The sequence below is a fragment of the Danio aesculapii genome, chromosome 16 (genome assembly GCF_903798145.1).
Source record: "Danio aesculapii chromosome 16, fDanAes4.1, whole genome shotgun sequence".
Lineage (NCBI taxonomy): Eukaryota > Metazoa > Chordata > Actinopteri > Cypriniformes > Danionidae > Danio > Danio aesculapii.
This window is the reverse complement of record NC_079450.1, coordinates 15,752,352-15,765,382: the sequence shown is the minus strand read 5'-3', so window position 1 is coordinate 15,765,382 and position 13,031 is coordinate 15,752,352. Positions and strand designations below refer to the sequence as shown.

Genomic DNA, 13,031 nt, shown 5'->3' with positions numbered 1-13,031 from the left:
ACATAAAAATACTAATGCTTAAAATTAATACATTTAAACACTTTCCGGCTGGTAAATGTAAGTGGAATATTATTAATTCAATTACAGCTGGTTAAAATAGGCTACATAAACGGTAAGAGAGATCAAGTTAATTTGTAATTTGAAATGAAATTGAAAATGAAACTGTTAAATTAAGAATACACTTTTAATGCCACTAACCTTCAAAAATAAATGAAAACTAATGTGATAATTTACACTCAAATTTTAAAAGATCCTTCGGTGGCGATAAATGTTGACTGACTGGGATTATCAATATAAAGTCTTGTAAATCTATAACGACATCGTAGTGATTATATCGATCATTTTATTTTGGGGACGAGATCTTTTAATATGCTTTTATATCTGCGTGGTCACGTGACATCCCGCCCTCTATTTTCAAACGCCATGTTTACTGCGCACCTCCATCACTTCCAATCGGCGCAACAGTAACGTACAGTGAGTATATCCATTAAAGTACGATCATCCGGATTTAAGTGCGGTTTTTACCATATGCAGTGTTTTACATTGGTTGCGTTTTCACGTACACGGAGGTAGGAGTTGTCATGGTTTTGTGCGGATGGAAATTCATTCAGTTGTATATTTGTGAGCGAGTAGGCGGGACAAATAAGCTAGTCTGCTGTACCATCAGTCCCGCTCTCCTAAAACAATTCAGTCACCAGCTTATGTGTACTTAAAAGTTTGTGTTTCATTCAATTTAGTTATGTTTTAGAAATTCGTCCGTCTCCACTCAGTTGATCTCATATTTGGTCGTAATGTCATAGCTTGTTAGCATGCAAGTGGTCTGCGTCTAGCTTATTCAACTGGAAAACAAACACGCGCCAAATTCGTTTTGCACCAAGAGCGTGCTGTTGATGAGTTGATTACAGGCAATAAACGGAGCTATTGCGAGTATATTTGTGGCTCAAATGTTACACAATAAACTTGTTATTTGCATTAGGTATTTAACTGGCTGGTGTATTAATTAAATAATGTTATTTTGCCGTACAGTATTAGAGTTTGATAACTCCGCCCCTTCCAGTACGTATTTATAGCTGCGACAGTTGTCCAAAAATGTCCAACAATGTATGGTAAATGCGTCTCTTGCATTAGATGTTCTACAATCAGTCATAAAAGAGGATACATTTTTGTTCAATTTCATATGGCGGAACAGACCACATTATTTATAAAGACAATTTTGTCCAATCCACTTGAAGATGGTGGATTTTTTATATATATATATATATATTTTTTATTATTTTTTTTTTTTATTAGGTGTAGTTTTGACATTAACAAGGTGCCGATAAAACTTTCCTCATTTTATAAACAGGTGTGTTTTTTTTGGATTATTATTTATAAGCACACTTTTTCTCCACATGAATCAGTAATATGTAACAACAAATGTAAAAGCTTTAAAATAAATCCTTATTTTATAGAATTTGGTACAATGTTGATATTATACTGGTGAGACAGTTATTCAAAAGTAATAGACAACTTTTTAATTATTGTGAATTTCTCAATTATTACAAAATCTCTTTAACTGCTAAAGAATTTGCAATAGTATTTGATGCAATTCCTAGTGGACTTGTTCAGCTCTTATCTAGTAATATGTCCTCTGAATCCAACCTTTTACATACTAATCGGTTAAGTGTCAATGGTGGGAAAATTAAAGACAATAAATTTAATAACTTGCGTTAAAAAGTTATGCAGAACCATATGGTTGCCTAAATGCAAACCTTTTTGGAATTCCTTATTTGAGCAGATTGAGTGGAAAAAAAAAGTTTGGAACTTACCTAGTAAATACTGTCTCACCAATAAAGTTAAAGAAGTGACATATAAACCTAATTCATAAAATAATTTTTCCAGTGAAACTAGTTAAAAAAAAATTGAGACATGGAATCTGTGTGATCTTTTTGTGAATTAGAGGAATCGATAAAACACCTGTTTTTTGAATGCACTTATACCCAAATGTTTTAGTAAGATGTTAAATATCATATATTTAAACTTACAAAATCAAAAATTCTGTTTACTTGTAAAGATATTTTTTGACATGCAATAATAATAATAATAAAACTTTGGAGCAAAATTGGTTTATTAATTTATTGATTATAAATGGGAAGTACCATGTACACAAACAAAAATGGTCCAACGATAAACCCAACATTTATTTGTTCTTAAGCATTATATAGAAAATACATTAAAAATAAAAAAGTTATAAGGGCATAGGCAATTTTGCAATCAATTTCTTATGCAATTTTATTTATTTATTTTTTATTCTCTATTGATTTGTTTTTGTTTTTTTGATGGGGAAAAACAATTGTAAGCATTGTATTCCTATTTTTTGTATGCTATTGTTCCTGTTATGCAATAAAAAATGTTAAAACATTATTCACTTTGGTTGTTTAAAACCGAAAATAGAAATCTTATAGAAAAATATCATGCAGTAATAAAGTATTTTTGTTTTGTCGTCTTTTTATATATAAATACTGTTAATTTAGACTAGTACTGCACAATATATCATTTCAGCATTGATATTGCAATGTGCGAGTTTTCAATTGTCACATCGCAGGGATCTGTAATGTAGTCAGGATTGTAGTTGACTAGACATTACAGTTAACAACAAAGTGGAATAATTTCACATTTTAACCTTCGAGTGAAAGCTTATTATTTGCATGTGTTTTTCAGGCCTGGCTATAAGAATTTTGAGCAAACTTAAACATTTGGGCACAATAAATTACGTTTGTAACACAATAATAAAACGTTTGTAGCTTAAAGGGCGATTCAATTACTTAATTAAAACAATATAGTGTTATTATTATTATTATTATTATAATACAGTGATTATTTAATTTCTGTTTCTGAATACTGTTTGACTCCCCAGAACATCATAAATCTTTGTTTCTTTGCATCTTTTGTCTGTTGTATTTAACTATGCTTGTCATTTTAAAATGATATTTTATGCAGATACATGGCCCTACACAATCACCCCAATCTTTACAAGCTATTCAAGTCATCTGGTAAAATTGCATTTATATCGCAGTGAATGGAAATATTGCAATGTCAGTTTTCTCCAATATCCTGCAGCCCTAATTTGGACCAACCTTCTTGTCATATGATGATTGCTTATTGTATTGTAGGGAACTATTCATTTTTGGAAGCAGTTTTTTTTTCATATGTGATAAAATGGCGTTATATTGGACATTTGTAGTGTACTTTTTAATTTGGAATTTTCATTTTGAACACCCTACTCAGTTTCAGTCTTAATAGTACAAATGGCACAGAATAAATAGTGTGCAGTGCATATAGATTGTGTGTCATACATGTCTGCTAATAATATTCTGTTTCATTTTTATATCTGTTTAATTTAGGATGCAACTGAGAAAGTCTATTCCTGAGTGAAGAAATGGAAGCTATCAAGACAGAAGTACATCCTTTGGATGATACAGAGCACGATGAATCTGAGGAATCCTCACCCAAAACCATGTCTAAACCCAAAGTCAAAATGTGTAAGTAAATTTTTAACAGTTCTTTTAAGAAATTCATGAATTGAAGTGTCGGCTCATTCAAAAAAAAAAAAAACGTTTTGTAACCTTTACATACCTTTTACTTGTTTCAAAATTTTTTGAGATTCTTTCTCCTGTTGAACACAAAATAAGATATATTGAAGAAATCTGCAACTTTCTGTAGTATTTGTTTTTTATACTATGGAAGTAAATCTCGTTTTGTGTTCAACAAAAAGGAAACTCATAAAGGCTTGAAACCACCTGAGGGGGAGTAAATAGTGAGTAAATTTTCATTTTGTGGTAAACTACCCCTTTAATTGTTATTATATTGTTCAAAGCTTTCATACACTTTTCATCAGCTCATAAATTAAATGGGTACTCTGTTACCCTCAAAAGTTACCCTCATTTTTAGACATGAACTAATATTAGGTTTCTCTGCTCATGTTGATAGCCAGTTATTCAGATAAACATCTGCTGATACAAAAAGTTTGGTCATTTTGAAATGTTATATTCTTTTAAATTATTGGTTTTGAAAGAAATATAGATTAAAAATTTATTCTCTCCATTTCAACAAGCTGTTTCCAGTCATAAAAACACAAAACTTATTTAATTCAATTCAATTCACCTTTATTTGTATAGCGCTTATACAATGTAGATTGTGTCAAAGCAGCTTCACATAAAAGGTAACAGTAAATAGGAACAGTGTTCAGTTTGTAGTGTTTAGTTCAAGTGTAGTGTAAGTTCAGTTCAGTTTAGCTCAGTTCAGTGTGGTTTAATAATCACTACTGAGAGTCCAAATACTGAAGAGCAAATCCAACGATGCGCAGCTCTACAGATCCCGAACCATGCAAGCCAGTGGCGACAGCGGAGAGGGAAAAAAAACTTCACTAAAGGCGGAAGTGAAGAAAAAAAACCTTGAGAGAAACCAGGCTCAGTTGGGCACGACCATTTTAATTTCTCCGCTGGCCAAACGTCTTGTGCAGAGCTGCAGTCTCAGCGGCGGAGGCTGGAAGCTAAAAGATTTCTTTTTGAATGTTGTTATTGCGGATTAATATTGACTAAATTCCACTTCGTCATATACCTTTTCTTGTTGGCCTTTGAGAGCATAATCAGAGCTGCCCTTAATATAAAAAGAGATGAATGACTAATTATGATTATTCGTTATCATAAACATGCTGGAAGAAAATGTTTTACATTTCTTGGCTTAGAATTAATGCTACAGTATGTTTAAAACTGTTTTTATTAAAGAAATATACAATGGCATTTAGAATAGAAATTCGCTGCTTAAGTGCATGCATATAAAGTCACAACTAAACCAGCTAAATTTTAATATGTATGTGGTGGGGTAAAACAGCAAGGGATCTGCCTAAACACTTTAATGGTTTGTCAAAAAGGCACAGTATGATAACGATTGTATACCATCTCTGCCATTTCTGGTGGAATTTTCTTGTTTTTATTAAATTCAATTCAATTCACCTTTATTTGTATAACGCTTTTACAATGTAGATTGTGTCAAAGCAGCTTCACATAAAGGATCATAGTAAATTGAAACAATGTAGTTCAGTTTTCAGTGGTTCAGTTTAGTTCAGTTCATTGTGGTTTAATAATCACTACTGAGAGTTCAAACACTGAAGTGCAAATCCATCGATGCGCAGCTCTACAGATCCCAAACCATGCAAGCTAGAGGCGACAGCGGCAAGGAAAAAACTTCATCAATTGGCGAAAGAGAATTAAAAAACCTTGAGAGAAACCAGGCTCAGTTGGGCACAACCTTTTCTCCACTGTCCAAACGTCTTGTGCAGAGCTGCAGTCTAAGTGCCGGAGGCTGGATTTATCTTTCTGTTCAGATGACAATTTAGTCAAAGATTAGGAGGGCAGCCCTCGTAATCTGATTAGGTCTGTTAAAAGTGCTAGCAGAAGTTTTACCTTGAGAAAATGTGTTTATAACAAAGAAACTGCAGATTTCAGGGTTCCAACACTTCTTAAAAAGTACTTGAAAATACTTGAATTCAAGACATATGAGTTCAAGGCCTGGAAAGTACCTAAAAACAAACATAGGTCATTGAAAGTGCTTGAATATAAAGTTTATTGTGTTATTTCTACAATTTTACTGTGCAGTGCTGCTTTCAAAAACTGAATGTAAAAAACTAAGACATTCTTAATTTTAAAATCTTACATTTAATCTTATACAAGAACAAATAACACGCCTTTTATCAATATTTCAGAAATCACATTTGAATATTACCAGCATTGAATTAAATAAATTTTATTGTATTAATTTTTTTGAACATGACTGTTAAAACTGTCTACATTCATTAAAATGACACATTAAAAACATCATCTTTACAATAACATTTTAATGTAAATATTAAGTCTAAAATTAGATAAATTATTAAGTATAATATTAAAGCATTTTCTGTTCTGATCATCACCATTGCCATGTTTTCTAATTGTCTTTTCAGTTGATCTGGAAATTGTTGAAGGAAAACGTGAGAAAAAAGTCATCCAGAGACTTGATATGATGAGTAAACCAAAGGAAAAGCCGAAGATTGAGAGCAAAGGAAAAGGCGACAAGCTGGGAGACATTGCACGAATTAATCACTCCATCGGGAAGCTTAAAGCTCCTTTGCTCAAACCGCTGCATAAGATCCTATATGATCGACCAGGAGCTGTAAGACGTTGTTTTGAGATCTTCCTTAACAAATAAGTGGCCAAAACGTATAGCTAATGATGATGAATGTTTACACAGGCATCAACACTACGGAAAAATCTGCGGCTCTTTAATGGATTTCCCTTTAAAGAGGACAGTGACCTTTACAACAAAAAGATGGAGAAGGTGAAAAGGTATTTAACTGGTTTTATGATGCTTTGTGTGTATAAATGTTTACATGCCTTTATGAAAATGAAATAAGTGCATGCTCTATTAGTTATCATTATTTTTTTGTTTTTTATGCATAATTTGGCATAAAACTGAATTGGCAAATTCAGGGGGGGTGGGGGTGGGGGGGGGGATCTAAGCTTTAGAAAATAAACCAGTAAAGAAAATAAATCAATACAGGTCCTTTAAAGTGTTTTTTTGTCTTATCTTTCTTAATCCATGTTATTCCCCCGGTCCACTAATGTGTAATTTTGCATACTGTACATACTTGATTTACTTTGGTCAGGGTCTTTTCCATTACTCAAGATGTTTGAGGTACTTAAAAACCTGAAAGAATATTCATATATACAGTTTTATGCAAAGCAGAAATAAGACAAATCAAATTTCATATCTGTCATATAGTTAAAATTAATTGTGAAAAATAAGCTTTTTTCATTGTGTTAGACACATGAAAACTGCTACCAAGTATAGTAAAAGGTAACAATGTAGCTTTATTCTCACTTGAAATGTCCCACAATACGTACTTAAATTTGTGGATACTGGACATGGAAATCCAATCTCACTTTAAGTTAACCAAGGTGTGGGAAACCTGAATAAAAACCTGTGCTTTATTAAGGCACATAATTTAAAAATGACAAGACAACATGCTAAAAGCACATGTGACTTCAACAGTCATATGATTGTACACATGGACAAACAAGTGGACAAATCTTACAGCACACCATCTCTAGCTCTGTCATTTTAGAATAAGAAGCACAAAAATAGAGTTTAAATTACCTCACAGACGTATCTCAAAAATTGGGCTGCCAAACAATTACAAAACAAGATGGCATTTAAAATTGCTAGTCTAATGTTGTGTTGGAAAAAAGAGCTACAGTAGTTTGCTGGGTCATCAGTTTACCTGGGTTTGTTAATAAGGTTTGGTTTGTCTGTCTGTCTGGCAGGCTTCCCAAGAAGCTGCTCAAAACCATCTGTCAGACTCTTGATCTGGAGAGGAGTGGAACACAAGTTGTTCTGTCAGAGAGGATTATGAAATTTCTCGCACAGCCAACCAACTCGGGAAAGGTGAGATCATTTGCTCTTATATATTACAGTGGCTATATATATATATATATATATATATATATATATATATATATATATATATAAACCGCTGATAGCTCAGGTGCAGGACAAAAGGCTCAATCCAAACAAAAATTGTGCATTTTAGTTTACATCCAATGCTGGTGATTATTGGTGAAGTGTCTAAGTTTGTCTTTTGCTGTCTGCAGCCTGTCCTGAAGAAAAAAAGGAAGACGACCAAAGATGGCAAAAAAGAAAAGTCTTCATCCAAGAGCAGAAAGCAACAAAAAAAAGTAGTAAGTGGAAAGTCCAAACCCATTGTCACAGATTCCAGTAGTGATGATGATGACGATGATGATGACGACGGTGATGAAGAGAAGAGCAAAGGGAAGAGCAAGGGCACTGAGAAGTCTGCAAAAGCAAGTCAAAAACATGATGATAGTGAAGATAAATCTGATGAAGAGGATGAGTCCTCGGATGATGATGATGACGACGACGACAATGATGATGATTCTAAAGAGGATAGCAAGGAGGAAGTAAGTCACTTGTTTGCATTCCTGATGCTGTTGTTCGTCTGATCATAAGTGGTCAGCTAGGCTGAAATGTGTCTATTGACGTACGAAAACAAACCTGGGCCTGGCGTACCACCACTCTGCACATTTTGCATGCTGCTTTTAGTGCTTTATAGGTTTGTTCCATTTGACCATAAGTCCCCTTCGAAGTGGACATCACAGGATATTCTGCTATGAATACAGTTCCAATTAATGATGAGTTCAGACAGCATGATTTAGTAGTCGCAAAACAAATGTTTTCACACTGCATGACTATCTGGGGTAGCATTCCATCGCTACTGTGTTTACACTGCAAGATGTATCAGCGAAAGGGGGTTTCACACTGCATGACTTTACAATAGGAAGAATCGCTGACAACTTTGTCTCGGTCTGCAAACTGTCTCACAACAAAACACACGCATGAAATGAAATAAAAAAACAACGAGAGGTCACATAGTATATATTTTGTTATTAATTACATCATGAGAAAGAAGCCTTTAGTGGGGTAGAAAATGTACTTATTTTCTCTCCTGGGTTTTGAAGGGAATTAGCAATTTCACTTTTTTCTTTTTCAACCCGGTTGTGGTATTGCTCGGATAACACGTTAAACAGACACAGGTGCCCCTGCCAAATTTACACTAGATTCTCCTCAATTTCTTGGGTCCAAATAGACTGAGAAGAAGCCCTTTTAAATTCTCCCCCAATCTCCTGCTTGCCTGCAGATACCCACACTAGTGAATGCTGCTCTCTCATTGACTGTAGATTCTCTCAGATCACGTCTTTGATGGTTCACACTGTGTGATTGTTACTCGTGTAAACGAGCACTAATTTGCCTGTCATTTTAGGAATTTGTCGTCGATTTCTTAAAACCTGTCGGTGAGACAAAATCGGGGCTAAAATCATGCAGTCTGAATTCGGCATAGGTTTTTAATTTTAAAGGGCATAAAACTGTAATGGCTCTTTTCCACTGACTAGTACAGCTTGTCAGTTTCTGACAGGATCGGGCTTCAAAAGCACGTCAATAATCAAGCTCACATTATTATCATCAGCTCAAGAAGTTTGTTATTTCAAATATAGACCCGCGGCGAGTGCAAGCAAGAAAGCGAAACCGCTCACGCTTCAGACTGCTCGTAAAAAACTACGGGGCACAGGGTAAAATCTGCTCTTCTTCTTGGCTTTGTGGCTGTTCATCAAGATGACGACAAGGTCTGTTTGAGCCCGGGTCGACTATGACTCGTTATTATATGTGTATATAATTCCGCTGTAATCTCTCGGCTGTGTATTTAAAACATGGCGGTTCTTTTGTTTCCATTCTGGCTTGTTGCGTGAGCGAATGATGTATCTCTGTAAACCAATAGCGTTCAGCTGCGTGTCTAGCTCTGCCTTTTGGTACCCTTACTCGTGTTTTGGTACCCTTTTGAAAGGGTGCTGAAAAAGTGGTTCGGTTCGGTACGCCTTTTGACAGTGGAAACGGCCATGAAAGTGTAACGAACTGTACCGTACCACTCAGTGGAAACAGGCCATAAGACATGACAATTGAAGCAAATGCAATGATTGTGGTTAACTAACCCTTCACTATTTTGTAATAAGTATCATCTTATGAAGCAGTGCAGTTCAAATCTGTTTAAACTAAAGTAAAGTAAACTTTTGAGTTCAGCTAATTTCCAGTGAACACTATATAGGGAACATGTAAATCTGAACATGTTTTTTTTTTTTTCCCTTGGTAAACTCTTCTAATGAGCTGGTTATCTAAATCAGGTGTGTTAGACAAGAGAGACATGCAAGATATGCAGAGCGCTGGTGCAGGACAATGTTTGAGAACTGTGGACCTGGAACTTTCAAGCTTAGAATGTCTTAATTCCTGTTTACACATTGCTTTAACTTGTAATAAGATTAATAAATGAATTGTAACCCTAGCGTAAACAGGTTTGTTTAGTTGCGAATTGAAATTTGAGATGCAACAAAGATTCTTTTTCCCACATTTTTGGTTTTATAGTTTGATCTCTGACTCGATACTATTGTGTGATCAAATCAACAGACGTCTCCTTCTCAGAAGAAATCTTCCACTGGGAAGTCCCCAAAGAAATCTGAAAAGAAGTCCGATCAGAGTCCATCAGATGAGACAACCGATGACAGTGACCTATATTGTGAAGACAAGGATGCAAAAAAGGTTGGTAATGACTTTAAAAGGTTAATGTTCATACCATATTGAATCTTTTATAGTTCTAAATGTATATTGTGTAACATTTCAAATAAAGTCGATCTAATTTAAACCTGAATTAGACAATGAAGCTTAATTTGATCACTATGAAAGCTAATTTTTACAATTTTGAAAGAAGTCAAAACAATTACATTTATGGCACTGTAAGAAACGAGTACAATTTTATAACTGCAGCCACAGATCCAATAGTACAGATATTCTTTCCACAGAAATCACATTTAAACTTAACAATTTTCATCACAATTTTCCTAGACGAAAAAGAAGCCTGCAGCAAAGAGAAAAGCTCCAGCAAAGCCTGTCCCGAAAACGAAGAAAGCGGACAGCAGCAGCAACCGAAAGAAAAAGACGGCAAGCAAGAGAAAAGGTATTAATAACATATTAAAAATGTTAAATGGAAAGCGTAAATATTCTGTTTTGCTCTGTTTAGTGATTAATATGCTGTAGTTCTGCTTCTAGATGAAAGTGAAAGCTCTGATGATGATCAACCTTTGATCAAGATGATTAAAAAACCACCAACCGATGAGCAGTTGAAGGAGAATGTAAAAGACCTCCTTAAAGACGCAAACCTGGAGGAGGTTACAATGAAGCAGATTACCCGACAAGTATGTTATTTCACGTTTATTTGGACAGAAGTTTCATCTGAAGGGTTATGATTTGTATTGCAAATTAACTAACTAGACCAGGGGTTCCCAAATTTTTCAGCCCGCGACCCCCAAAATAACAATTCCAGTGACTCGCGACCCCCAATATTCTCAGAGGTGGTTATAAATATATAAACCTTGCACACATACCAATAGGCCCATTCTTATTTGTTGTTTAATGTTGGAGAACACCACCCCGAGACCATCCTCCATGTTCTGTTGTGTCGTGTATTTATTTTTAATGGACGCGAGTGCACTAAAGGTGTCAGAAAGTTTAACCTGGTGCCATGAAATCAATGCGCTGCATCTGACGCTATTGCTGTGTCTTTAATATAACGTAATCTCCCCAGGGGTCGCAAAAAAAAATTGACAGGCTGATGGCTTTTTTTTTTTTTTTGCATGTTGTTTTTTAATGTTTATTATTAACATGTTAACAATGTCACTATTAACTACTATTTTCTTCTTCAGTAGGTTATGGATAAAATTTGGTTATTCTAATAGTTTAATAAAACTAATTAGATTTTTGTAAATCACCAAGCTACCATCCGTATTGTCCTGCAGTCCCTCGACCCCTACCTTGGGAATCATTGAACTAGACTAGTAATTTACTTCATGCGTTTAGGCTGTTTCTTTTGTTTTAATACCGGTTTCGTTCATCACAGTATATATAGATGATGTTTTGTTAAAATTTGACAAGTTGAAAACATTCCAGATACTGCTATGATTTATGAACCTTCTCTTTGTTGTAGGTTTATGACATGTATCCTGACTTCGATCTGAGCAGCAGAAAGGAATTAATTCGTGAGACTGTTAAAAATGTAAGTACGTCCAAAATGCTCATTTATTTTAATAGTCTGTCATTTGTATAATAGGCAGCTTTTAAAATGGCTAATGTTCTTGCTTTTCAGATGATATCCTGAAGTGATGAGAAGAAAATGCCTTATTTAAAAAAAGTCGACTAGGGTGAAGCTGGTGTATGAAACTCGATGTTCATTGCACTGTTCACTGTTCTGTAGTTTTGTTTATTTTATACAAGTTCAGCTTTTTTGTATTTTAAAGATTCTTTTTAAGTTAGACTTTTGACATTTGACAGCAAATGATGTGGATTTTGGTTGTTGAAATATGCCACGTTTTTTAAAGTAATTTTTGTTTCTTAATTTAAATGGCACGTGGCCATACAAACTTACTATATTTCATTTTGACCAGAAATTCACAGTCTGTTTGTGCTAGAAAGGCCTGCAGTATGATGATCATGAATTTGTTGTTTCTAAGATACTGCATGCATGTTTTAGAAAGTTTTCATTTTAAGGATTGATTTTACCTGTTATTAGCTCTGGTTTTAGATTTGAAGGTCTGAATGTTGATTGCAAAAACAAGATAATTTAGATTAAATCTGTCTGTTATTTGGTTTCAACATGTAAAGTTCGGCAGTGTTGGTTTCCATCTCAGTGCTTTGCGTAATAGTGGTGTCCAAACTCAATCCTGGAGGGCTGATGTCCTGCAGATTTTAGCTCCAACTTGCTTCAACACACCTGCCAGGAAGTTTCTAGTATATCTAGTAAGAGCTTGATTATCTGGTTCTGGTGTGTTTGATGTGGTTGGAGCTAAACTCTGCAGGACACCAGCCCTCCAGGACTGAATTTGGACACCTGGCATAATAGAAAAATTTGGGATTTTAATGCTAATGTGTAAAAAGCAAAAAGCTTAGAGTTTTTTTGTTTTATTTTAATTGGATTTTCTTTTTTGTAAATATGCTTGTTATGTGTATTTTACTCTCTTATATTTTAATACAAGTCATAGGAAGCAAACAAATCATAATTCTGTGATGATACTCCTTCATATCAGCAGGTCAGAAATGTAGTTTAGGTCCCATGCTAAGACCAGATTTGATCTGTTGTAAACACTGACCTCGGTAACCAGTTATTAATTATTGTCATATTACATCAATAATGTCATATTACTCTGATAGTGTGTCACAAAAACTACAAAACCGAAGTGAAGACGTGTGTTTATTTTGTAATAAATTGATTTTTCATAATATATAATCTGTCTGTGCTTTTGTTCTTGATGTTGTTTTTGCCTGGATGGCTGTGTTTTTTTTTTTTTGCCAAAATTTAAAACTCTATCACTTAAAGTGTATTTGTGATATTTTTACTACAG

At 34.4% G+C, this 13,031-nt stretch overlaps 1 protein-coding gene across 2 annotated transcripts; it reads left to right on the top strand.

Moving 5' to 3' along the window:
• Positions 1–405: 405 nt before the first annotated feature.
• On the top strand, positions 406–12,825 carry dek (DEK proto-oncogene). 2 transcript variants are annotated; one of them, XM_056476048.1, is made up of 11 exons: positions 406–474; positions 3,384–3,521; positions 5,981–6,189; positions 6,268–6,362; positions 7,341–7,461; positions 7,668–7,994; positions 10,048–10,179; positions 10,483–10,594; positions 10,687–10,832; positions 11,621–11,689; positions 11,780–12,825. In XM_056476048.1, exons 2-11 carry the CDS (start codon positions 3,419–3,421, stop codon positions 11,789–11,791), a joined length of 1,326 nt encoding a protein of 441 aa, XP_056332023.1. In that variant the 5' UTR covers positions 406–474; positions 3,384–3,418; the 3' UTR covers positions 11,792–12,825. The 2 variants fall into 2 exon arrangements, with proteins under 2 accessions (XP_056332023.1, XP_056332022.1); XM_056476047.1 differs by having other exon boundaries at positions 10,675–10,832.
• Positions 12,826–13,031: the final 206 nt, after the last annotated feature.